At 39.8% G+C, this 27,558-nt stretch overlaps 2 protein-coding genes across 2 annotated transcripts in view; both read left to right on the top strand.

Annotated features, from left to right (window-relative positions):
* The first annotated feature begins 1,891 nt into the window (after positions 1-1,891).
* On the top strand, positions 1,892-23,992 carry smg5 (SMG5 nonsense mediated mRNA decay factor). The gene is made up of 22 exons (XM_085472274.1): positions 1,892-2,346; positions 2,772-2,870; positions 6,862-6,985; positions 7,613-7,769; positions 8,632-8,721; positions 9,352-9,441; positions 10,290-10,368; positions 10,452-10,577; positions 11,784-11,852; positions 12,893-13,122; positions 13,410-13,547; positions 14,318-15,235; positions 15,369-15,538; positions 15,628-15,703; positions 16,239-16,414; positions 17,374-17,532; positions 17,724-17,783; positions 18,801-18,960; positions 21,235-21,325; positions 21,400-21,474; positions 21,562-21,700; positions 22,631-23,992. The coding sequence occupies exons 1-22, from the start codon at positions 2,282-2,284 to the stop codon at positions 22,712-22,714; spliced, it is 3,375 nt and encodes a 1,124-aa protein (XP_085328400.1). The 5' UTR covers positions 1,892-2,281; the 3' UTR covers positions 22,715-23,992.
* Positions 23,993-25,260: 1,268 nt separating this feature from the next.
* Positions 25,261-27,558, top strand: part of paqr6 (progestin and adipoQ receptor family member VI) — a 29,542-nt gene continuing 27,244 nt past the window's right edge. The window contains exon 1 of the mRNA XM_085472276.1: positions 25,261-25,559. Within this exon, the coding sequence (XP_085328402.1) occupies positions 25,499-25,559 (61 nt within the window). The 5' untranslated portion in view covers positions 25,261-25,498. The remainder of the gene's footprint in view (positions 25,560-27,558) is intronic.

Genomic DNA, 27,558 nt, shown 5'->3' on the forward strand with positions numbered 1-27,558 from the left:
TATATAACATGACCTGTAATCCTGTAACCCATGCAGCGACGTAATTCCTAAATTGCCTAAAGGCATTTCATTTTTTTCTGGTAATGGAAATTACCAAACTGTCCTATAATAATCAGAGTGGAAGATAGATCACATTGTCCTATGACCACACACTTCTGAGCGTATTCATAAAAACTGTGTCTGTAGTCTGTGTTGTGGTTTCAGATGATTTTTGTATTTTAGTGATTACATGTTACAGTTTTTATTCAATCGATTTGGCACAATTCTCACAGCAGAAAGGTCTTTCCCACCACTCAGAACAGTTAGGGCATTTTTCATAACACGGACTCACCTGTGCAAAATACACTCCAACAATCAAAAACATTTTCACATTTGTCAGAACACGAATAATCAGCCAATCACTTCAGCTCTAATGAATGAATTAAAACGTTTCAGAAACAAAAATGAAATGTAAAGTGTGTGTTTTTTTTTTTTTTTTTTTACAAAACTGATGAAATGAAGAAAAGCATCAGAAAAAAATACAGTCTGAGAACATAGGACCAATTACTGTTTAGTCCAGTGAAGTCACGCTATACATTCAGCAACCACTTTATTAGGTACGTCTGTTTCACTGCCCATCACAGTAACCCAAATATCTAATCAGCCTTTCACATCAGCAGCAACTCAAATCATTTAGACATGCAGACATGGTCAAGACAGCCTGTCAAGTTTGAACAAGTTCAAGAGGACTGAACGTGGCATGGTTCTTGATGTCACATGGGCTGGTGTGAGTATTTCAGACATTGTTGATGTACTGGGATTTTCCAGCATGGCCATTTTCAGGGCTTACAGCTGATAAGAAGGTAACAGTAACTCAAATAACCACTAGTTACAAACAAGCTATGCAGAGGAGCATCTCTGAAAGCAAAACACATCCAACCTTGAAGCAGATGGACTACATGCGGCAGCTAAGAACAGGGAACTGAGGCTACGTTTTGCACAGACTCATCAAAATTAGACAACAGAAGATCGAAAAACGCGGTACTCAGATGGCGTCGAGTCACCAGATCTCAGTGCAGCAGAGCATCATTGGGATGAAATTTGGATAAGCAGCTGTGACACAAGACTGAAGGTATGTATATCTATTTGTTGCTAGTAAACCACTGAGAGTGTGTTACTGTATTTGGTCTTTCAGAAATATTTGAAAAAAGTTTGAAGTCATTTGGTTGAAAACGTTAATGCAATGCTGGGCAATTGAGACTCAATGTTAATAATCAATATAAAGACTCAAAAGGGGTTTTGTTTTTTTCAGAGCAGAAAAACGAATTAATACATTTTTGTACTTTAGACAGACTATACTTTAGTATCCAGTCCCTAAATATAAAAATATTTAGGGACTGGATACCCTGGATACCCTGTGTGCCCTTGTTGAAATTAAACTCTACAAGTGAATGAAAAAATATATATATTAAATTTAGATGTGCCAAAGTTATCTGTGTATTACCAGGAAACATCCTCACAGGTGGCTACACAAACAAAAAAACTTGAGCTTCTTTTTTTTATATGTTTTTATAATTAATTTTTTTTCTGACTTCTCACGTGAAGTGTCTGACTCTGTTCTGTATTACACAATTTATATGTAAAAAAAATAAAAGGTATTCTTCAGTTTACAAAAACAATCGGAAATCCCTTACAGAGGGTAGTAGGAACGTGGCTCCAATAGTATGAATCAGATGAATCAATCAGATGTTATCTTCAGTGTTTTCTGGCTGTACAGTGTTTGTTTGAAGTGTAAATGCATCTTATTCCTAAACTGCATAATATGTTTTTCTTTCTTTCTTTTGGAACTCCTGATTTTCTTAAAGGGAGGGTTTGTAGACTATCTGGCAACTCTTTTCCGTAATCTCGTGAGTATGTTGCGTGCTCTCGCGGTATTCAGGCGGTCAATGCCTGATAGGAATAATGGCTGCCTTCGTAGCAATGGCTGGAATGGGGAACGACACAAGCGGCATACCGGAGCGTTTTAGCTGACCAGGAACAGCGTAAATTACTGGGCACCCCCTTCTACCCGGTTTTCAGAACGGATGGGTAGAGGGGGTTTTGCCAAAGGACAAAAGAAACGAAAGAGACTCGGAGGGAAGAGGAGGGACGCTAACGCTGCCTTTATAGCTAGCACTAGCTGGCTAGTTGTCGCTGCCGGGGAAGAAGTCCGCGGAGTCGTGACAGCCGTGCGTCGGAACGGGTGAAGGAAACAGGAGTTGAACGCTGGAGCGTGTGATCAAACATCTGGCTAAGCGCTAATATGAGCGGACCCGGACAGGACAGTGAGCCAGAGGCCAAAGTCCTTCTCATCAAGCGACTCTACAGGTACCTTGACGAGGCCGTTTTTGCCAAAGCTAACCGAGGTGCTAATTGAATGTTAATTGAGCTGGCTAGCTTAGCAATAGTCAGACAGTACTTGCTACTACTAGAGAAAGCCCAGCTATCCTCTAACTTATCACCACAGTGAGTAAACCAGCACTCCCGTATACCTTTTCTTTGTAGCATCAGCTAAATTTGATGGGAAGCGCTTCATTCTCTTCAACTTGTCTTGGCTAATGAGCACGGTAGCATTTGTCATCCGTGTCTTTGTTACAGAGAAGTGAAACAGAAAGGTCTCGGGCTGTTAACCCGACTGCTTGCAATGTTTATTCCGACGTTTGTTCTGTTTCCACCTGACGCTTATTTTGTGGCAATTTGGCTAACAGCGTTGTCATCGTGCTGATGCTATGTGTTGCCTAACATGCCGACAGGGCTGTGGTGGAGACTGTGCACAAGCTAGATGTCATCATCGGCAGCAAATCGTCCTACAGAGAAGTCTTCAAGCCGGAGAACATCAGCCTTCGCAACAAGTAAGTACGAGTGTCTCGGGAGCTTGTGTGAAGGCGGCTGTAATTTGACTTAAACCTCACTGCCTGCATGCAGTCTCAGTCCTGACTAGTCTTGCTAGCTGTCAGGTGTGTATTGAGGCTCTGTCATGCCTGACATGCGGTAAATGCAGCATCTCAGTGAGCATACATTTCCTAGTTTCTAAATTTAGTTCAGATGTTTATTTTCTAATATTTCCAGCATGACCATCTGCAAACACTGACTGTGGCTTTATCTCAAAGTCTAAGCTGGAGTTGTTGTTGTTTTTTTTTAGTTTAGTTTGATTTTTGTTTTTTTTCCTTGTCCAGACAAAGATGAAAAGCAAGCCTCACTGGTCATGCAGCTTGAGCAGGACTATGGTTGTTATTTGTATACTGGATGTTGTGGGCAGAAAGCTCAAAACCAATAAGAGGAAGTTGGAAAGTTATCTGAGGAGGCGGAATAATGATGGGTGTCTAAACAGTCAGCAAGATAAGGGAAATGTTATCTCATCCTGCTCTGATTGCTCTGGGAGTTTTGTCAAGCTATAACTAGACAGGCCTAGAGGACTACCAGTGAAGCCAGTAAACAAACCAGTAAATTAGTTGGACTATAAAATCAACCAGGCGCTATTTTAATAATTGATTCAAGTGGAATTTTATTCATTCTGCTTTTGCTATCTGTCAAATTTGGTACCTGTTCCATGTTTAAACCTTCTGTTGCGACACAGGCTTTAAAAGGAGAGGGGCAAAAACTGCTGGTTTCAAACAGTGAATGAAATGAGGGACTTCACCAAAGCCCAGTTAACAAGTGTACTGTTAATCATGCAAAGCTACTCTTGAATAGGGATGGGAATTGATTTGCAATTCCAATTTCATTATCAATATCACTTATCAGTTCGATTCCTTACCAGTTCTCTTGTCGATTCTCATTGGCTCCACTTTGGAAGTAACCAGCTTTTCTAAGCAGCATATCAAAGACAGCACATTCTGCAAATTAATTGCATGCTGTGGGTCAAATGTTTGTGCTTGTTGGAGGTATCCCCCCTCTTTGTTGTGATCAGTATCAGGGTTGTTACTCCAAAAAAGTGATGTATTCCACATGTTACAGAACATTTTCTTAATAGTAATGATGCATACTACTCATTACATTACTTTCATGTTTTTCGGTAAAATGACCTGAAACCCATTGCCTAATAGTTACTGTTTAACAATGTAAACCTTAGACCACAGTCCCAAACACAAACAAAAACCCCTGTCCTAATGAGGACACATTTATGATTTTTTTTCTCTTAGTATTTAGGTAAGAACACAAAGCTGACATTAAGAGACTTCAGAGTTATTGCCACAGTGATTCTATTTTAGAAACATAAACCGATAGGGATGGAGTCTGCATCATGACATCTTATTGGTTTGTTACCTGTTGAAGTTCAGGGTCTGGCTTTGGGCTGTGCGATATAACGATATATATCGGATGACGACATAAAAACGTCTATCGTTTGTTTCACGGTGTCGCAAAATAAACAGTTTACGGCAATATTTTTCATCGTTTTGATGGTCACTGTAGTGGCTATATTAATTTCTTAAAGTTCTCTTTCTCTTATATAACCACACGACTGACAGACAAGCGTCTGTTTTTATGCGTTGTCATTAGCAACAACGACGGTAAAACCATCGTGTGTCCACTTGTTTATTTTCCACATAAACCTTTCACAATAAAGCTCAAGATCTTGTTGAGACTTTTCAAAATAAACGGAATCACGTGAAAGAGTATGCAGAGTATTTACAGATGAGAAGCAAAAAAGAGCCGTCAGGTGCTAAAAAATAAACCTTAGACTCAAACGATAGAACAGGCTTTTTGCCGCAGCACACTGTGTAATAAATACTCACAAAGAAAACGGCGGCTGTTACAACTTATGTCTAAAAATTGGAAACACTTCACGCAAGTCGAGCTGCCCGAGATTCACAGAATTTACAGAAAATGTTAAATTTTTGTGATTTATATCGTTATCGGAACGATAGATGTCTTATATCGGGATATGAGATTTTGGTCATATCAAATGTTGTGCATGCAGTTTGCACTTTACTGTTGCACTCTCGTCCTTTGTGCAATAATATTAAAGGTAAGGTCCATATCCACACTGCAGGCTGCGCCACAGTTCCTGAAATCAGCTGATTGATAGGCAATGAGATTAACGATTCCAAGGAATTAAACTACTGGGAATGGTTCTCGAATTTCATACCTACTCTTGAAGACACGAGAATCAAAATATGGAAGAATGTGACTGGTACCGAACAATGCTGTACTTTTAAGGTATAGATGGACATTTGTACTGCTATACTAAGCAGTTTGTTTATACTTAAAGAACAAACAAACACTGCTGCGTCAATTAGTTTCAGAAAATGATTAGAAAGGATAAAATGACTTCTTTTTTTTTTTCAGTACAAGTTTCTAACGAGGCAGGTAACATCTTCCAGTGTTATTCTTTGTCTGACCTTAACCCAAACATTGCTTTCAGTTTACTGTCAAAGAAGACAACATAAATCAGAACATGTTCATATTTAAGAACCTAAATTCACAAGTAATTTATTCATGAGACTTTCTGTCCAGCAATTTGTCATTGGTAGCATTAGCTCATGTTGATGTTCTTTTCTGATGTTAAAGTGTATGAAAAACCAAGCACTGATAAACATCTTTATAAAATGAGAGAAATGCAGCATGTACTTGCCTAAAGTATTAACATAATTGTGTCATTTGCCGCACACAAGATCTGAGATTTCACAAAATTCTTGTGAACAACTTCTGAATCAGACCCAATGAGTCACACAAGTCACTTCTGATATTTTGTTTGTGTTTTTTCCCTGTAGGACACGTACTGTCGTGTTAATACAATGGGCCTCCAACCAGTCAGAAACCTCAAGGCTTGTTTCTGACTTTGGGATAAAACCGAAATATGCAGTCCAATAGGAATGCTGAGGTCACAGATGTTATGTTCAGCTGTCCAACTGTACTTCATTATACACATGTTTCTGTTATTCAGCTTCCTCTTATTACATGTGGTGCATGAAATGATAGAAACACTTATTAGAGTAACAGAATTACAAGCTACAGCCTCCTTAATGACCATGCAGATGCAACATTGAGGTTGATTTAATCCCATACTAAAACAGTTTCCACAAATAAATTTCACAAAGGTTGGTTTTATTTAAATGCATTTTATCTGGCTGGCAGCTGGATGTATGTAAAATTTCATTGTCATCAAGAAAAAACATATTTTAGACAAGCAGCAGATTTTCTTGCTTGTGGGGATCTCAAATTTATAAAGTTGCATTAAGTACTTGCTTAATGCAATTAAGTCATTACTGCAGGGGCTTGGGTTTGAGTTTGGTCTGACCAGTTGTTGCAATTCATTCTCCCTCACTCTCTTCCTACTTTCCTGCCTACTATTTGCACTCATCTGTCAAGAAAAGTCTAAATATGCTCAAAAATGAAAGCAGCTCAATGTTATTAAGCTGCTGCACGACAAGGTTGTCAATATGCAGTCATTTCTGTCCTTGATGGGCCCTACACTTCATGTGAAATTAAAGCCGTTTTCACACGTGCAGTTGTCTAGGTGCTACCCAACACAGATGGATGTGAGATTTCAAATGTGACAGTTGAAACGGTCAATAATCTGTCAGCTTTTTATTACAACTTTTGGCATAGTGTCCAGTTTTTTTTTTTTGGTTTTTTTTTGTGAATAGAGCAGGTAGTAATCTGGCAAATTCACAGCTAGTGAGCAGCTTTCCTGCCTTCTGCATGCTCCACTGAGGCTGCACTCTCACCTCAGGAGATCACATTTACAATAGTCTCACTTACTGTGGATTAAATGTACGGAAGTACTACTCTGACCAGTGTCTGAACCTGATGCACCCAACAGTGGTCCAGAACTTGTGTGAAAACACTTAAATAATTGGTCTTCTCATTGCACATGTGCATCTTTTTTTCTGTTTTCAGGCTGAGGGAACTTTGTGTGAAACTGATGTTTCTGCATCCAGTGGACTATGGCCGCAAGGCCGAGGAGCTGCTGTGGAGAAAGGTTTACTATGAAGTCATTCAGGTTATCAAGACCAACAAGAAGGTAAATGTCCCTGCAGCTGTGGAAAAATGGCCTTGCTGCATATATTAAACTGACCGCATTTGTTTTCTGTTGCTACCTGGCTAATCCAGCTTTTACTTAAAAGGTGAACTCTCCAATTTATTTTATATTCATGCCAGTGACCACAAAAGCGTTTAGGAGAATAATAATTTCACAATAAGCATTCATTTTCAGCAGTCCAGTCTGCAACTTTATTGTTTTGGTTCATTGTCATAGCACTATAAAACTGCAGACATGGTGACTACACGAAATAAATGCTATATTTATAGTGTCAATACTTGAATTAGTTTGTGGTGATGAAATCTTGGTGTCATGTTCACAGCCAATTTCAGCTTTTAAACCTGCGTACCCTTTATTGCAGGTTAACGCTGGTTTAATATGAGCATCGTTGGATTATAAAACATTTATTTTATACATTTAAAATCTTCTTGAAACTCAACTTTATAACAACACGACACAGTTGCCAGTTGTAATCTTGTCTATTTTACATTAGTTATATTTTCTTTTTTAAGTTGCCTGTTATTTTGATGCAGATCACCCTCATTGGTGTACTGTTCCTTTCTCTAAAGTCCTCACTTCTCTTTTGATTTGGGTTTTCTTTCACTGCAGCACATCCACAGTCGCAGTGCTCTGGAGTGTGCCTACAGAACTCACCTGATAGCCGGCGTGGGTTTCTACCAACACCTGCTGCTCTACATCCAGTCACATTACCAGCTGGAGCTGCAGGATTGCATTGACTGGACCCACGTGACAGATCCACTGATAGGTTAGATGAGCCAGCACATTCTCACACTCTCAGATGAAGGCATAAAAATAAAATGAATTGTCTTTCTGTTTCAGGATCCTTAAACCACCCTTGAATAAAACTGAGTTATTTGTAACAACAACACTTCTTTTAAAGTGTAAATGTCTGCTGTAGACAGTATAGCTGGTGTCCTTGTGGAAAAACTTGAAACTTGATGAAGATAGTTGAAACTTTATTGATAGTTAATCTATGTAATACATTACCTGTACTAGAAACTAGAAACTCTGACCTCATTTGCTACTGATATTTAAATGCAGTTTAGACTCACTGAACAAATAATCAGTAGTGAAGGTAAGGACTCCTGACTACTCTACTGTCAAAAACGAAGACTAAAAAGCCCAAGACAGAAATCGTAAAGACTAATCACATTAAATATTCATGATTATGGATAATCATTAATATAGGTTTTTGGGGGTTTTTGTTACTGTAATTGTACAGTCCTGTTGTCAGGGAAATACAGCCAGAGAGGTTTTATGTTCCTGCAAGGTGATGGTTTATAGTCTGTTCTGTAAAAGTACTTGTTTTTGACTCTAAGATATTTCTTATTTTTGTGAAAAAACACTGCAAAGATGCCACAACCCAGCCCCTGGCTACCGAGTAAATCACCTCTTCTTATCCAACTTAAACAAAACTAGTTTTGAATGTTAATGTTAGAGATGCTTCAAGAGTATCTGGTCCCGGCTCTTTTATTTGGACTCTGTGCTACCCTGTTGCTGTGTTGGAATTTAAGCTTGCTGTGTTGTTACATAAGTCAAAGTCATTTTGGATAAAAGGATTGGATGGATTTAAAAAAAAAAAAGTGTTGTGTAATTGTTCCCAACAGGGCGAAAGAAACCAGTGTCAGCCACCCCCAAGGAGATGGAGTGGGCACAGATGGCCTGTCATCGCTGTCTGGTCTACCTTGGAGATCTAGGTAATAATAAGATAATAGAATATGTAATTAATTCAACTATCTGTCGGGCTTGCAGAGGTGTGAGACAGAACAAGTGTCATTCAGCGTGGGAAAATTTGACTCGGTTATATAGTATAGCTGGCTGAAGGCTGTTTGGTTGGTTTAGACTTATGTGAACCACAGGTATGGGTCAAAAATGTCTGCACCACTTAACCTTTGACTCCTGCAGTGAGAACATATGACCTATTTCCCTTCAAAATTACTGATTAACTTTAAAGCACATTAAATATATTGGACTAAAACCTAAAACCTGTAAAAATTGTAAATTAAGAAATTCATACTGGATGACCAGTGATCCATGATTCTATTAGAGGCACTGTTTTCAAGCTGTTTGGTTTATGATAGTCCAGCATCCTTGTAAGACTGTGAGAATGCTGTAGCATTAAAATGAAGGATGTTTCACTTTGTAGCTGTTTTTGTTTGTTTTTTTTCTCATGTTTGTCTGAAGCCATTCCAGGTCTTTGTGTTTGTGCACATTTCTGAAATAATCAATTTCAGTCTTCACCTTTTCAGCCACAATGCTGTAATCATATAGATTTGCATTTTTTTTTCTTACTTTAACTGTGATGTTTAAAATCATTTTCTCCTCAGCGCGCTACCAAAACGAGCTTGCAGGAGTGGAGGCTGAGCAGCTGGCGGAGAGGTTTTACCATCAGGCATTGTCAGTTATGCCACACGTAGGTGAGTGATGAGAATGTAGGGTTTGGTTTGTTTGTTTTTTCAAACAGTACTGTATTGCCATACCCGTGGTCTTACACAGCATGGAAGGGACGTGGGGTGATTTAAAAGTTTTATTTTTCTTGCCAGAACAACACAGATGTTAAATCCAGTTTAGTGTTGTTGTTGTTTTGGTTTGGTTGTTTGTTTTTCTTTTTTATATTGTAAGTATAGAATTGTGAAATGTGCTTACTCGCTTTCGCAGAAGGTCAATACACTTTTGTGTGTTTATTGTCAAAATGGAGCGCATAAACACCTTTTTAGTTAAAATGGGAAGCTTAGCATTGTGCATCGGCTGAACATTTTCCTGCTTTGTTTTTGTTTGTTTAAAGGCCTGTAGATAAACTGATTTAACTGGATTCTTTATGTACACAACAACAACAACAATTATAAACTTACTGATACTACTAATACAAAAAGAACCATTAAGTTCATTCAGGAAAATAAGATTTGTGGTCAGTATACTTGTGAGAACAACTGTTAATTGTTGTTTCTTGTAGTTGACAAACAATAAGACATCTGTAAATATCACTTACTTGCTATGAACATGTCCTCCCACCACCTCTCTATATAGACATTGTTCACATTAAATGCAGCTGTATTCATACTTTATAGGGTTGAAAGATATTGGGATATTTCATAAAAACCTACATACGCTTGTTCTTTTCAAATGATTTTTTGGGTTATATTACAATATTATTTGAGAAACTTACAATTTATTTTTTTAACAAATGTAGCATTACCCCATGGTTTTCTGGGTACTAACTCAAAAATAAATGCTGACTTGGTTTGTGTTGGTTATCTGCCAACAGGAATGCCTTTTAACCAACTGGGCACACTGGCAGGGAGCAAGTTCTACAATGTTGAAGCAACTTACTACTACCTACGCTGGTGAGCCATGTTTATATACGTTTGCAGTGTTTTTAACTGCTCTCATATAGTTGTAAGTCTTAACAGATGTAATCTGTGCTCAGCATTCAATCAGATGCCCCCTTTGAGGGCGCCTACGGCAACCTGAAGCGCCTGTTTGACAAAGCTGCCAAGATGTATCATCAAGTAAAGAAACAGGAAATGAAGAAGTTGTCTCCCTCTCGACAAAGGTGATGCACATTCACGGGCTACCTTTTAAAGCTGGGTTACAACAAAGCTAGTCAGTCACACTTCATGCAGTGTTTTACACACTATTTAAGGGTCATTGTGGTCTATGAAGTGTGTTATTACTGTGGTAGTACTAAACATTTTCCCTCTGGAATTTGTCAATTTTGGTAAATTTACTTTTCTTGGTTGGAATTTTTCCTCTTTCTGTGTGTGTGTGTGTTTGTGTTATTAATGGCCTTCACTGGCTTGCTTACAATGTATCTATAGTAAAACATGTTGACTTCAGTCTGCTTACATCAGAGTAATTTAAATCCAGTCCCAGTTGACTACTGGGGCTTCACTTAATTAACAGCTTATGTGCACTCTGTCTCAATCACGTATGCGCTCTAACCACTGGTGAAATAAAGCAGCATCTCCCTCCAGATGATATTAAATGATTGATGATTCCACTGGGTAAATTAGATTGTTGAAGAAACAAAAGTAACAGGCATCAGTTGGAATAAAAGACAAATATAGACAAAATGAACAATGTTTTAAAATGAGTAGGTGGGGGGTAGTAAGAGGGGAAACAAGATTAAGATTGTTTTCCCACCTGGACAGAGAACAATGTTGTTCTTATTCCATGTACATAAATGACCAGTAAGCAGCTTGTACTATATTAAATCCCTCTGTGTTTTCACGTAAGAGTCAAAATCTAAAAAGCGTGGAGCTGAATATATTGTGAACAGGTGTTGTTAATGACATTGCTGGAAGTTTGTATTCAAGATTCTTTATTCGTCACATGCACAGTTATACAAGTATAACACGCAGTGAAATGTAACCTGACACGCTCCTCGACTTGTGCAAAAGGGGGAGAGAAGAATATTATATATTATATACATTAGGTGAATGTGCAGTAGTAGCATGTAAGCAGCAAGCAGGAGAATTCTGTACATTAAGTGAATTAAATAAGAATAGACGATATGAACATTTTACAAAATAAACAATATGACCATATTTAAAATTAAACAAAGTATGTATGTTCTCTTCCATGTTCCTGTTTTTGCTGAGGTCATAGGTCAGATGTTTCTAAAACCACTGATGTTTTCATTTTAAAATGCTTTTATTTCATTTTATTTTTCTTTATCAAAACATAGAAGTAGTAAATGGATCTTTTATTGTGTTTAATACTCTGTAGTTGATCATTTTTGCTGTGGCCTTTTTTGCAGGTCGAAAGACATTAAGCGGCTCCTGGTGAGCTTCATGTATCTGCAGAGCCTGCTGCAGCCCAAGAACAGGTTTGTGTTTGTGTTGTGACTCTGCACCCACACTGTTTTAGAATCAAAGTCCACAGTGGAAATAAATCATTTGGTTTTGTGTATTTTAATGCTTAACCAGTTTATCTTTCAGTTTATGCCAGATAAAGGCTTTTTACATTCATATGTAGTAAATATTTAACAAATCTGTTTATAGCGTCTTCCCTCTGACGTGGTAGTCAAGTTAAATATTTAACATTCTAAAGTTTGAAAACAGATCTGTTGGATTCCAGGCTAAGAGTAAAATGTAGTTGTAGGATTACTGCAGGGTCTGTCTGGGCCAGGTCTAAAATTAAAATAAAGGAAAAAAAGATTTTAAATTTGCTTTTATTTCTAGTAAATTTAGGTAATTAAGTGGCATGTTTAAGACTGGTCAAACAAAACGCAAACAAACTATTTTAAAAATCACCTTTTAAAAGTTTGAGTTCTTGTCACTTGTTGTTGTTCCACTATGAGTGGTCAGATAGTTTTGCTTAGGAAGGAATTTACTGAAATGACCTGGAAGTATCTGTGTAGTGGTCGTAATCAGAGCTGTTCAGATTTTCTAAGTGCTAAGAAAAGGAGCTTCAGCCTTTTATAGCAGAGCATGCTCTGAACCATCCAATATGAAAGGAAAGGAGGCAACCACCCCATAGTTCATAGTGATGTGCCACCCAACTGTTCTTGGAAATGGTCAACAAAAGTGTGGCACAGATCATTTAAATGTCAAATATAAGTGTGTTTTCCATTTCATGCTGTAATCTGTTGATATGTTTTGAGCAACTATAGGCTGTTACACCCAGAGTGGAACTATGAATATTATATTACTGTAATAAAATCTTCTTCTTGAGGTGTTTGTTTTCTTAGAGACTGTATATTTGCATAAAAGCTACTTTTGATTGCAAATGTATGTACACAAAGTACAACCAGTGTCCACAACTATATTTTCACATACCATCAATGTTATCCTTGGAAGTTTTAAATTGTTGAAGTGCATTTACCGTGTTTCTACAGTAAGTCTTTATTTTGTGTGGTTTATGTAGCCTGATGGAAACGGAGCTGACTTCACTCTGCCAGTCGGTGCTGGAAGACTTCAACTTGGTGATGTTCTACCTGCCACCGCCAACACATGGCGGTGCTCACCACACCCCTAGCGAGGAAGAGGAGGAGCAGCAGCAGCACAGTGACAGCTCCTATCCTGTGCTGCCTGACAACCTAATCTTCAAAATGGTGGTCACATGTCTGATGGTAGTGCACAGCCTTAAGAGAGGAGGTAGGTGGTTGTGTAATTTAAGCTGTTCTAAGGAATTCATTTGTTCATTCATTTTTCATTACGTCACCACAAGTGAACAAAAAGTTTTCAGTACGTCCTCTATGAATCAGAGCACGTGTGATGTGTTCGCTCCCAAAATGAAATTTCGACCCTGAGCCTTTGTTGTCAAAACAGACCATTTTCAATTTGTTTTAGTTATTAAAGCACTGAATTACTTGGAACTTTAGAGGTATAGAAGTAAATCTTTCTTGTGTTTATTTAAGTGTTTCTGTGTATTTTGCCCTTAGGTTCAAAGCAGTACAGTGCATCCATAGCATTCACTCTGGCCCTCTTCTCCCACCTTGTAAACCACGTCAACATCCGGCTTCAGGCTGAACTGGAAGAAGCAGAGAGTCAGGTGCCTCCACTTCAGACTGACGCTGCAGGTGAAAGAGAAATGTATTCTTTTCCTGTATGTTGGGAAAAAGGCATAAAAATGCACCTGCAAGCTATTTCTTAGCTATAAAAACCATCATAAACCAGCACAGTATCAAGAACTGTTGGCTATATGAGTATGTGGACTTTTTAAGATGCATTGGAGACTGTGTCGATATATGATGATGATGATGATGTGTTACTTAACCTGACTCTTTAAAACCATACCAGGGTTTGCATCCTTGTACTCTCCTTGTTGCTTGTGCGCACACCCCGTTCCAACAATGAATGTTGGGTATAACTTTAATGGAGCTCATTGGCACTATTCAGCCTTTTTAATGTTGAGAGTCTAAACTAAAAAACCTAAATAAGGACAGCATTATGGAGAATTTGCCCATGTTAACAGACACAGTATATGTCAGCACAAAGTAGGACAGAAACAAACAGTTATAAAGTGATGAAAACTACTGACACTATGCACATAACAGAACTCCAAGAAAAGGAAGGAAGTCGTGTCTTTGCATCTTATTTTAATCACACGCTATAAATAAAGAAGGTGCTAACAGATATCCTGCCCTAATGCCTAAGACATTGTCTTAGTTTTTATTTATAATGGTAAACCCTTACACCCCTCAGCCATAAAAGGCAGATGGAGAAGTTTCAAAATGATACTGAACATACTGTTTAGTGAAATATATAGTTGAAAGTAATTCTTTTTTCCCAGAGAAACATCCTCAAAGAACTTGAATGAAATTAAGATGCAGTTTTTATCTCTATCTAGACGATCTGGACATGAAGGATCTGACAGCTGCACCGACAGATCCCTCTGGTGAAAGGCCTTTGCAAAATGGTTCCCTGGAGCAAGAGGATGAGGAGGATAAGGATGAAGATGGCTCTGAAAGGGTTGCAGCCAACAAGCACAGCAGCATAGAAGAACAACGCAAGATGAACGAAGAGAAGCAGAGGCAGAAGAAGAAGTACAGCCGCCTTTCTCGACTCCGCCGTCGCCGCTGTGCTCGCAAAGACTGTCACGGAGAGGATGAAAGTGACTTGAGCGAAGGCTTCGAGAGTGAAGAAGAAGAAGATGACGATGAAGAAAGAGGGGTCCGTGCTGATTCAACAGGTGGGACCACAACAGGAACGCCAGTCAACTCGTCATCTGTGAAGAAGGAGCCCAAGAGAGATGCCTTGGGCGAGGAGGGCAGCTGGGGAAGCGGCTCTGAGGAGGAGGAGGAAGGAGGAACAGCATTTGATGTAGAAACTGATTCAGACATGAACAGTCAAGAGTCTCGCTCAGACCTAGAAGACATAGAGGACACGGAAAACTCAGAGGGTCACGCCCGGGAGCACCAGGATGATGAAGATGAGGACCAACCAAAGGAAGACGCAGGAGAGAGGGATACCACCGACACCCCTCCGACCACCAATGGGCCTCTCATGTCCAGTGACTCCAGCATTAGCAGTAACCTGCAGGCCATGTCTTCTCAGCTCTTCCAGGCTAAGAGATGCTTTCGCCTGGCGCCAACATTCAGTAACATGCTTTTAAGGCCTCATGCTTCGTCTTCCCCGAGTATTCCAACCCCTACTGACAGCTCAGCTCCCCCCTCCCAAGAGACTCCTCCTCCTCCTCCTCCTCCTCCTCCTGGAGATTCCCCCTGTGAAATGAACCCTGGTACTGCCAATGGAACCAGTGAAAATGGTAATGTTTAACATTAGTTTTATATAAAACATAAAATCAGTGTTCCCTTTATGATGCTCAGTCATCTGATCACAGAGGGTTCACAGTGTTCTAATCAAGCTTGTCTTTTGGCTCATTTTTCCTAATTCACCAGACTTGGACTCTGATTCGGAAGGAAGTCAACACAGCACTGAGTCAGTACATAGTGAAAAAACCCTCTTAGAGAAACTGGAGATTATGACCAATCAGGGGTTAATCCAGGTTGTTAAGGTGTTTCTTGACTGGCTACGGACAAATACCGATATTATCCTCATGTGTGCGCAGGTGAGGTGACAGATTTTTCCTGCTTTGTTTACGAAATGCTGGCTTTTCAGGATTGTATTTCACAAACTGATCATCTGTGTTCTCTGCAGAGTTCCCAAAGCCTGTGGAACCGACTGTCTGTGCTGCTGAACCTGCTACCAGATGGCAGCAAGCTGCTCGAGGCTGGTGAGTTACTGCACTGCACAGAGATTTCTGCTTGTCTCAACGGCAGTCAGGTTCTGGCATTTTTTTCCTCCTGTGTCCTTAAAGATTAAAATCTAGATCTTATAGATATTACTATTCACTCTGAGCCTCATTCAAGAGCATTTCTTTATTCTTAGCCTAATTATCTCTTAAATGACTTTTTCTCAAGCTGAACTTTATTATTATTATTTCTTGGAAACACAAACCAAATAACACTTGGTTGCTCAGGAGATGTAAAGCAGTAAAACAAATGGTGTGTTGTGAGTGTGTCACCACGGTGAAACATGTTATTAAAACAACACATTATTTTCAATGCAATTAGGTGATTTTTCTTGTTGTGCTTACATCTGAGCTCTGATCTCATCCCTGTACTGTACACTCACTTTACTGACAATACTGTGTAACGCTCAGCTCTCGCACTGAATAGTTATCTCCCTGTGTGACTTTAACACTCTGGTGAGTATGCTCTGAGTCTACATTTACGGTACTAATTTGTATTTGTGTGTTCTTGCTGCAGAGCTCAGTCTGAACGCTGAAGTGACAGAGTTGTTAAATGAGTGTGAGCGACCGGATTTGGTCCAGAGTCTGCTGCTGCCTGAGGATCTGGCTCTGCGACACCTGCCTGCTCTTGGTGTAGCCCACCGCCGCCTTGACTTTTCCCGGCGCAACCCCTCCCTCAGTCCCCTACAAGAGGTACAGGCACTCAGACTCATACATGCACATCATATTAAGTGCAGGCTAAAACACTGGAAGGCACAAAAGGAAATTGTCTGTCTCTGATTTATTGTCTTGAGCTGGGTAAACACTGAAATTTTGGTTATTGTGGGAAAAAGATGGCACATGTGAAAGAATGGTGGCCGTGACTCCAAACAACAGTCCTACAAAGAGAAGTTCAAAATGTTGTAAAGGGACAAAATTCAGACAATATGAGAAATCCAGAATTACCATCTGACAATGTAACTGCTCCCTTGACCTGTGTCTGTCAAACCAGCCAATGAGAGCACAACATAAAATCAACACAATACCCACACATGTTGTAGGAAAAAAACAACATATGAAATGGATTTAAGAAAACAAAGAAGAAATTCTAGTTTGAGGTGTTGCAGCACAGATTATTTGCTTGTTGTTATGTCATCCTGCTGTTATCATGATCAACATGATCAATGTACTACGCCACCAAGGGGAGCAGCCATGCATCATAGATCACAGACAAAGATTCAGCGGGGATGGTCATTGTACAGTGTACAAAGATTGCAAAAATAAATGTACACAAACAAAAACATGATTCGGTTTTATTAATCACTTAAAATGCAATAAGAGTTTAATTTTAGAAGATTTACACATTTAATGAAATTAGCTCAGTAATTGAAAGTAGAGCTGAAAGCATTACTTAATAGTTGATTAACAGAAAAATAGTGTCATGTAATACTGACCTAAATACTTCCAGACTTTGGACTGTTGATTTGAATTGTGTGTGTGTGTGTGTGTGTGTGTGTGTGTGTGTGAGAGAGATGAACCAAAATAAGTTATTTAATGAGATGGAAATATTTGAGTAAAACTCCTGTGAAGTCTAAATGTGTAATCAGATAACCTCAGTTCTAAATCTTTGCGTCATTAAAGTTTTGTTTTTTTTGTCTTTGTGTTTCTTTCAGTGTGTGGTACGAGTGTGTTGTATTCGCAGCTTCGGCCACTTCCTGACAAGTCTCCAAGGCAACGTGCTGCACTTTAACCCAGAGGCGGGCATCTTCACCAGCGTTAGTCAGTCCAAACAGGATAATCTGGTGCAGCAGGCCAAGGCCCAGTTTCGCATGGTGATTGACATTTTAGTCATTACACAGTTTAAAATTTTAAAAAACCTGTGGTGTTGTGTACGTGTTTTTCTATTATGACCTATAAAATAAATATATAATGACCTGGAACCCAACATGTTTTTTGTTTTTGTTTTTTTTTTTTTTTACATATTGACCCCGTTTTCTTTGTTTGTTTGTTTTTGTTTGTCCAGGCTGAAGAGGAGGCTCGTCGTAATCGATTAATGAGGGACATGGCCCAGCTTCGACTACAGGTTTTTATTTTAGTTACTGTCCCCTGACTCTGTGTTGTTATCGCTTTATAACAATCCCTAATACACGGTAAATTGATGACTAATTATGGTATTATAAATATAGTTAATTATAGTTTCTTTACAATTAACAAATCATGAAATGGTGATGTTTACTAATTGGTTAATGATTGGTTTAATCAATAAGTTTTCATTTTAGGTTAAAAAACAACTGTCTGCAAGTGAGAGTATTGCTGCTGCTTATGCATCATAGGACCTGCTCAAAGAGAATGTGTGCGTCTCTAAGAAGTGCTGGATATGAGAACAGCCTCCCTCTTTAGTGATGAAAAAAACACACAAAGTGTTCTGAAAGGTTTACTGCAAAAGAGGGTCAACATAATCAACCAGAGTGTTGATAACCAAGAAAAAAACAGCTGTAATTAACAATAATCCACCATTAACATAAAACATGAGCCTGATTGGCCGGCCAAAGTTAACAAGAAGAAAGGAAGCAACTCCGACCACTCCGCTGCAGATTTCCTGTCTCTGGCGTAAACAAACATTAGATCTAAATCTAATAGAAATAAAGTTGTGAAAATATGACCACTGAGTCCATCAGAAATGACTCTAAATCATACAAAAACAAACTGAAGGCAGGAGAGACCATGAGAGACAACCTCCTGCTCACGTTTGGTAGCTTCCAGTTTGTAAGGCCAGACCACAGAGCTTAGTGATATACAGGTAACCAACAGGGGGCGGGGGGAGACATGCAGCAATAGTAAATACATTATGTAGTATATTGAATGCCATGTGCACCAGTGTCATCAGAATGTAATTATCTTTTATCAGCTGTGACAAAATGTTCATAAAATTTATTGGAGAAATCTTGAGAAGAGAAAGTTTGCAAGGAGTGACATTGTTTATTAGACTACAAGCATCCATCACTGACTACAATACATGTTAAAATAAAATCTACACGCTTCTTAATTTAATTAGAGATCATAACGAGTTGGGTTCCTTTCTTCTGTCCTCTCCTTGCAGTTGGAGGTGTCACAGCTAGAGGGCAGCCTTCAGCAGCCTAAAGCCCAGTCATCCATGTCTCCCTACCTGGTGCCAGACACAGCTGCTCTGTGCCAGCATCTGAACCTCATCCGGCAGCTGGCTGGTAGCGGTTGCTTTATCATCATCATCCCACGAACAGGTCAGTGCACTGTGGCATCTTTTGTCTGGAACAGCGGTACACAGCCGCTGTTTGTACCATTTCCCCACATAGGTGGTGGGGATTAATGGATTTACAGGGATCTTTCTCTTGTTCAGTGATTGTGCTTTATAGGATGACAGAGCAAAATATCAGTCTGAACCTAACCCTTTATAAAAAAATAAGTCTTAAAAGCCTCTCCATAAATTCGCACAATGTTACTCACCGCTAGAATTGGACCCGAGGCCAAGATTATGCAGGAAAAATACCAGGTTGTCTTAATGCTTTCCTTCTCAGATCCCTCGTAGGGGTAATCCTAGTTTCTCTTTTCTGAACTGAACAGTTTCTGCCAGTTTTCAGGCTTCCAAAGCAAAAAGGTTGTCAGATGTCGTGTTTACGGGGGAAAGAGTTGAAACCTTTTTTTCTGTACCGATAAACAAAGTCTTAAATATTTTCCCTCACCTGCTGTAGGTATTTTGAGTGTTAATTTCCCAGACTTTGTCAGTATCTCAAATGTGATAACAGGCAAACGTAGATTTTAACAAAAACTAATTAACTAAAAATAGTCTAGTCATCCATTTTCTGTTTCTCTTATGGCTTTAGATTGTTTTCATTTCAGTTATTCTTATTGTTGTTATTGGAAATTATTCCTGCATACGGCTGGGAATACAGGAAAGAACTGATCCCTTTTTATATTTTGGTATTAATGTAATATTTTTAGGCAGAAAATACATATTTAAAACTATATATTGGTGACACCTGCAGAAAATCCTGATTGGCACAAACATGCAAGTTTAAATTGGTTATTAATAAAGTTAATCAAGTCCAAAAGTTAAGAGGAGGATTTTTCGTGGCTCAGAAACGGGCCTGTGATAGTGACTGTGCTCATAAACACGACTGATCCACATGTTGGTGAAGACGAAGAGTCTGTGTTACCTTACTTAGAAGTCGATGTGTGTTCATGTTTTTCTATAAGCAAACATGTATTTAAGTTTTAGGAAATGAAGCCTCACTTCTTTCTTTCTTCTTCTTTCTTTTTTCTTTCTTTACTAAGTGAGGTTAAACATATTTTCAACACAGTCTTGTTGCTTTTTTTCCCCTTTTGTGGGCGAGTTTGTCACAGATGGAGGCGAGTTTTTATTTCCCCATACAGACTTTGTACAGAAAGGCCACTGTGTGCAACAACATGAAGCAAACCTTTTTCACTTTGTCATTATGGGATGTTGTATGTAGAATTTTGAGGTGATAAATACATAAATTTAGAGCCAGGCTGTAACATGTAACGTAACACAGATTGTGAAAGGAATGAGTGGTGCTGAAACAAACTGATAAATCTATTATCAGTCACCGTGAAAATCAATTTAAGATTTCAAACAACTTCTAAAATCAGTATTTGCTGGTTTGTCTTGTTTGTTTGTTTTTTGTTTTTTTTGCCTGTCCCGTTTGGCTCTTTTGCCATCAGAATTGTTGTCTAAAGGCAAAGAAAGATGCCCAACGGATTTACTTTACCAAATTGACCATCCCAGCCTTGCCATAATGGTCCATTTGATTCACCTTTTATTGTTTATTTTATTTTCACTTACTGAATATGGGACAGACTTGACTGGGGGAAAGAAGGGGAGAAAGAAAGAGGGAAAGAGAAACAGCTGAGAAGAGGGACGGGGGAGAAGGGCAAAAACCAACAGAATGAGCAGAAAAAGAAGAAAAAAAGAAAAAAAAATGCATATATCAATCACCTGGGTCACCTGTCTTGTTATTTTTGAGGCGCTTGAACATTACAAGCAATCTTCACTATTTTATAACTTCTTCTAGCCTAAAACAATTAACTGATTATTAACAGGAAATTGATTCTTTTATAATTATTTGTTGCCCTAAAAAAAAAAAATCCTCACTAGTGGTTATGACAGCTCTGGTTTATTTAGTGTGTACCGAGCTGCTTCCTGACTAATGACACTAGACAGCAGCAGTCGGTCACATGTGCCAGTTTGGGGTGACCCAGTCACTGATTGGTTTGGGTGCATACCTGCATTCCACGTGGAGTAAATCATCTCTGGCCGGCACATTATTCCCCTGGCACCACCCCCGTGCACTCCCCGTCGCTGTTCACTGACTCGCAGAGAGACAAAATACAACAACAATTAAATGAGCTCAGTTCTAGCTTCATTTATGATTCGCCGTCTGCTCAAAGCGTACGAGTCAGAATCAAGCTCCAGACCTTCTGAGCGCTGGAGTTGCTGTTTGCCCAGGTGTTTAATCTGGACTCCCCTTTTCTTTTAGTGATTGATGGACTTGACAGGTTAAAGAAGGAAAATGCTGGTGCGAGGGATGGAATCCGCTTCCTGGAGTCTGAATTTCGTAAAGGCAACAGGTGGGTTAAGTTGTGAGATGAAACATTTCTCAATAAAAACTCTCTTTAAATCGTATTTCTTTCTTCCTCTGTAGATACATCCGCTGCCAGAAGGAGTCGGGTCGAAGTTTTGAGAGAGATAAGCTGAAGCGGCAGGACATCGAAGCCTGGTAAGCTCTACTTCCCTTCTGCTGACGCCTTATTTGTTCCTGTGAATATGACTTCCAGCTTGACTGACCCAGTTTTCTTGTTTCTAGGCATCTGTACAAGATGGTGGATAGTTGCCGTCAGCTAACAGTCTCCCAGAGCAACGGAGATGAAGATACAGCCGGTATGGTGACCATTCTTACAGGCCATGAAGTAGAGGAGCTTTGCTCTCGGTCAGCAGCGATGAAGGTCAGTAACTCGCTGTATGTTTTATCTCACAGACACGAGCACTCAGGAGCTTTCCCACCTTTAATTTCTGCTCTTTTGGCTTCAGTGCCGTCTTCACTGCTTCGTGTTCATCACTGTTAAACACGGATCAGTATTTTCCAAGGTACAGCACTGTGCAAAAATCTTGAGTCACTCCTAATTTTCAAATATTTCTGCTTCAAAGGAGTCTGACTTGGTTGTAATTTTTACCGCTCAGCCATAAAAGGCTATTGTCGTCACCTCTGTGGGCAGGCACGCGGCATTTGTGATTGCGTTAACTCGAGAATGACATAGGAGCTTCAAATTGATACCAAAGGTGTATCTGCTAAAGATCTCGGATGTATTTGAATCTCAGTGAACTCAACCTCAAGTCAGAGGTCAAGTTTTCTGAAAGTCTTGTGAATGCGGTAATTCGAGAAGGAAGTCACCTAAGATTTATACTATAGTTGCATCTGCTACAAATGTCTGGAAAGTTTGACCTCAAAGCCACCATCCCACATTCACCTCATCTACCACTGCTAACAGATGGAGCAGAGGTGGTGCAGGAAACAAAGGAAAACCAAAAGCTGAACAAAAAATAGAAAAAGAACATAAAAAAATGATAACGTAAAGAAATGCATTAAAAAGTCTGCATCCAGGAAGCCCATAGGATGTTACCTCAGTCTGGGCAATACTAAAATGAGAAGTGAAGGGTTCAGCATATTTGAAGCAAACATTTAGGGGAAAAACTCTGTCTTGCAAGAGTGTGTTTAACTCACTGGGTCTGTGGGTGAAGTTTATTTTTGGTCTGAGAAGGTGACAAGTTTTGTCACCGCTTGCAGACTGTGGACAAGTTCTGCCTACTGAGCTTAAAAATGTACAAATTTGAAAAATACTTTGTTTTTATCTTCGTGCCTCGTTTGTCTCCACCAGGCGGCGATCCAGGCGGCTGGCTCAGCAGGCATGGAGCTGAAGAACATCGTGGAGTTCTACCGTCAGTGGAAGGAGATTGGCTGAGAGGTCAAAAGGGGAGCAGCTGTCGGCGCTGCGAACAGCTGATCGATCACAACACTTGCTCCCTCTCTCTTTCTCCCACTCTTTTGCTCTGTGTGTATCTGCGTCTCCAAAGGCAAAAAAACAACTCAAAAGAAAGCTGGATCGAGGAGTTAAAAAGCTTAGAGGGTTGGAAAAGTGAATAGTGGAGTTAAAAAAAATTTTTTTTTAAAGTAACTAAAAAAAGAGAAAGGTGGGCGAAACGACGCTATAAGAAACAGCAGATCTCCCACTCCTAATCCTAAACATAAAGAGTGACCCCTAGTGGTCGGGGTGAGGAAATGGCGGGATGACGCTACACAATTTTAAGTGCCCCTGGTTCACTCCCTAACCAGGAATACACTGTATATGTTAGCAAACGAGTACATACGTGTTGAGAGAAACGGCGAGCACACAAACACATTCAAGCTGAATCCATATAGATATTTAGAGCAGTGGTTTGGATTTCCGTTCCCTTTTTCCCCTTTCCCTTCAGTCTGTATTTGAGAAGCAGGGTCAAGAATGTGCGAGTCTGGTGGGGCTGTGTTTTTTGTAAAGTCAAGGCTGTATGACGACAGCTTCGAGACAGAGAAAACGTGCTCTGTTCACCTGACGCTCGAGGCTTCCAGCCCTCATCTCGTAGCTCGTCAGCCTCTAGGAAGGGTTGAGGAAGACTTCTCTGCGAGCGGTTTCTTTCCTATGTGGCTTTTTTTTGGGGTTTTGTTTTTCTTTATTTGCAGTGTACTTTTGTGACCAGTGACTTATGTATTGTGCTATCTCATTATGAGAAAAGGAAAAAAAAACACATGACAGGCGTTGCCCTGTTAAAGGTTTTAATTTGGATTTTATTTTTGTACCCAAATGATGTTGTTTATTTTGCTTTTTCTAAGCTAAATCTGAATGATATATGCAAGAATGTTTAAGGGAAAAGAAAGGGGTTGCTGTCGTGCGTGGATCAAGTAAACAAACCTTCAGTTCTGAAAATTAAAAGGAGCCTAGAATCTATTTATCGAGGTGTAACGTTAGTGTGAGGAGGGTAGCTAGAAGCCGATTGGCCTCATGTTGTAGCTAGTCGTTGTGGAGGCTAAGAAAAGAGGAGCTAGCTGGCTTTTCCCTGAGGAAGGTGGGACCCCTGTAAACTCCTAAAATGTACCCCATCTACATCACCATTTCCATAGTGACTGTCCCATCTTGCACTGTGCAAAAGAAAACCAGTATATGTGTGTGGCCATGCATTGAACAATAAAAAGAAACTCTCAACGATGTTGACCTCTTTCTTCTTATCAGTCCCCTGTGACCCTATGTCACCTTTTGTTTTCACCAGATCACTAGAGTGATAAGTCAAATAGGCGAGAAGCAGAAACCTCGTGACCCGAAAACTGTGAAGACAGCTCTGTCCCCTGCAGCTGGGAAGGGAGGTTTCTTAAACAGCCTTTTAGATAAAAAAAAAAAAACAGCACAGGGCTGCACTGGGGTTGTGTGGGAGTGGAGCTGTTTTCACATACTTGTGAGACATGAAATACAATCCAGGACTCTGGTTTTAGTTTGGGATACCGGTTCCACGAATTTAAAGGCTTCTTGGAAGCAAAAACCCAGCATACAGGTTTGTGAAACTCAGGATTTTACATGCCTGGAAAGTAACTGTAATATCAGCAGTTGTGAAGGATACAATACTTATATTTTGTTAAAGCTACACAATCATCCACCAGCACCTGTTTCCTCAATTAACTTCCTTTACAGATGGTGGTTTAAAAAACACTTTGATTAACTGTTTTGTTTTAAAGAGAAACCAAATTGTCTCTAGGAAAATGACTTTTTATTCAATTTATGAGCACTCTGATAGGTCAACAGTTTGTCACCAGTTTCAAACCTTATTTAACACCATATTATGTTAATTTTTTATAAATTATGCCCCCTTTTTTTTTAAATTGAATTATAAAGCAGAATGATTTAAAGTATGGCTTCAGAGTGGCTACCCTACGAGGTGTGGTGTCCTCCTTTTTTCAGTCAGATTCACCCGTTGCTCGTGATGTCTGGGGCAGGTTCAAACCTGAAGCTGGTATGCAAGTTTTGCTGTTGTTGACACTTTGATTTGCACCAAAGCAGGTGATGTGGAATCACTGCTATCCTTGAAGTGTAACTGACTTTGTATTGTGCTGTGATGTTCCCATGATTTGTTGAGCAGTGTAGATAAAACTCCAGCTGCAACATAAAAATGTGATATACAGTGAATCAATAGTTAAGATCTTTAGGTACTTTGACAATATTTTGATGCTAAAGCTTTTGCACTTGAGTAGGAGTCTGACTTTAACACAAAGACTCAAATTCCAGATCTAAAATCCCTGCAGCGAACCTGAGTGACCCAAACCTTCTCAACTCTGCAAATCTATCCAAGGCCTCTCTCAAACTAGGTCTCCATGTGCCATTCGTTCTCTTTCTTCCATCTCTTGTGTTCTTCTCTGTCCCAGGCCCAGTGCCCACCACTGACCGAGCACACAGAATAACCAATCCCCTGGCAGCAGAGCCAGTGCCACCCCAGCAGCAGGCGGCTGGCATCGGTGTTGGCCCATTTATTTTGCTGGGTAAGGGGGTTGGGAAACTTCGCTGACCCGAATCAATCCTCTTTCTGAGAGCTCATGAAGCTGTGAAGCTGCAGGGACTTTGGAGTGGAAGGACCGGGCTGCAGGGACAGGATGAACGGTTTAAACATACGCAAAACTTGTTAGATTTACCCCCCTTAGTTAAAAGCATCTGTAATCTGTGTGAGAAATGTCCATGCAGGGGTCTGTGCTCGCTTTGGGGAAATGTCTCGCCTGCTTGGAGTTTATGCGTAAGTAACTTCTCTGTGGTTGAAATCTACATGTGCGCCTATCGCCGCTTTCGTGCATTTGTTTCTGTTTGTTTATAGTTTAGCAGTATGCCTCATTGTTTCATACTGTCACTGTAAATGTTTCCCTCTCTGTCGGTGTTTCCGGAGCTCGTGTCCTCTGTTGTTGTCTCCCGACCGTGAAAACAAGGTTTCTTTTCTTCTCCACATCCAGCCCGAGGAGTGGGATTCCAACACTAGGGGATCCGGCAGTGTTTTTATTTTGTTAGTGCAGGAATGTGCAGAGGGAAAGGGAGACGAGTAGAGGAGGGGTCGTGTTTGATACAACAGGAACGAAACCGAATGGGGCATTTTGATGGAAATGGAAGTTTTTCTTTCCTGCCCCCAAAATGTTTCTTCTCTTGTTTTCACCGGAATCACCCAGGAGCGGACACACGAAGCTGGAGGGTTAGACCAGAGTGCTGCTCATAAGCTCGGCGACGATCTCTCCTCATAGCAGGGACTCCCGCCCGACTCGGTGCATCTCTTTCTAGGAACTGTGTAATGATTCTGTGCACCCACTCCCCTTCCTCCCGTAAAGTGAAACTGGAGGGTTTTCCTCGTAAGTCGCAACTCCTTTTTGCGGGGAGGAATCGTACAAATGTGCTGTGTAGCAATGTTCAGGCCATACACGTGTTTGCGCTGCGCATCCTGCATCAGGCTTTGTTTACGCGCGTTCGCGCCTGCGTGCTCTTGCTTAGCGTTTTTTATGTACTTACAATAATAACAGGAGAGTCTGTAAAGCTGCTTCTGATTAACAGTTTGCACAGTAACGCGATGCGTTTCTCATATGCACTCAAATGTGGTTTTAAGGTACTTTTACTTTTAGTATTTGTAATTTCAGGCAGTGAAAAAAGAAGCTATCACTACACCCGAGTTAAAATTACTTCACATTTTACATGTAAAACATGATCGTAAACCTTTAAGCAAAGATGCAACACATCATTAACATATTCATGAAAGTAAACTGTCCGGTTTTTGTGCTTATCAGCACTTTTTCCGTTACTTTTTATGCATTTGGCTGATAATCCTCTTATCTTGAATGGAGCACTTGTGTCATTTTTTTCATTGAATTCAAGTATCAGCAACTCATTAGTGATGTGCTTGATATCATTTGAATGATTACTGACAAAGTAAAACTAAACTAAATATTCTTAATATGTTTTTCATTTTTAATGAATTATTTAATGTTTGAGCCCTAAAATGTTCAAACTTGAACTTGAGACAATACCAAAGAGACAAACTTGATGATCTCATTCTGGGAGGAGGAACATGTGCAGCTGGGGGTCACTGCACATGTGCTGGAGAGTTTTATAACTAATGTTGCATTAAAGGGGGCGGGGCCAACCCTTCAGTTTTTTGTCTTTCTTTCTTTCTTTCTGGTGAATATGCAAGGCTATTTTAAGAATGTATGGTAATGTGCTTTACAGATGGATTTGATGTGGGTGTTTTTCATTTGTTGGATATATTTTGACAAAACGTTACAGCAAAGGCAGTGTTTTTTCAGCAGCCTTAAAATATCAATGACATATTTTGGCAAGTATGTCATTCATATGTAGTACTGAGCCCAGTTTCCAATTTGGAATTTAAAATTTTTAGCCAGTAATGATGCAGCAAAGAAATGTCTCACTGCTTCCTAATCTTTCAAACAGCTGCTTTGAATAGTGCAGTGAAATGAAGCGGTGCTGTCAGGAAGGCATGCGTGAAACTAAAATGTCCTTTGTGTTTAAAGTCACACAGTTCTGAGTTTGGATGAACTCAAACAGGGCGTACGATGGCAGTGAAACTGAATGTTTGTCTGGCGCTGAATAAAACAGGATGTCCTATCTGGTCAAAGCTTAGACAAAAGAGTCTCCCTGCAGGTTCATGAGAAGGCTGACGTAAATAATCATGTGCAAAGTAGAAGTGACAGCAAGTCGCAGGCAACTTGAGTAACTGTAATCCTGAGGAAGTGTCACCGTGC

Source organism: Copadichromis virginalis, linkage group LG11 (assembly GCF_057382275.1).
Source record: "Copadichromis virginalis isolate Kocher_CV1m ecotype Utaka linkage group LG11, C_Virginalis_male_GT1.1, whole genome shotgun sequence".
NCBI lineage: Eukaryota > Metazoa > Chordata > Actinopteri > Cichliformes > Cichlidae > Copadichromis > Copadichromis virginalis.

What these genes read in the sequence shown, in the direction of transcription:
- smg5 (XM_085472274.1), top strand. Translation starts at nt 2,282, where the DNA reads ATGAGCGGACCCGGACAGGACAGTGAGCCAGAGGCCAAAGTCCTTCTC. An exon ending in GGTCTACCTTGGAGATCTAG is followed by an intron (nt 8,722 to 9,351) that starts GTAATAATAAGA and finishes TTTTCTCCTCAG; the next exon opens with CGCGCTACCAAAACGAGCTT. An exon ending in TTGTCTCCCTCTCGACAAAG is followed by an intron (nt 10,578 to 11,783) that starts GTGATGCACATT and finishes CCTTTTTTGCAG; the next exon opens with GTCGAAAGACATTAAGCGGC.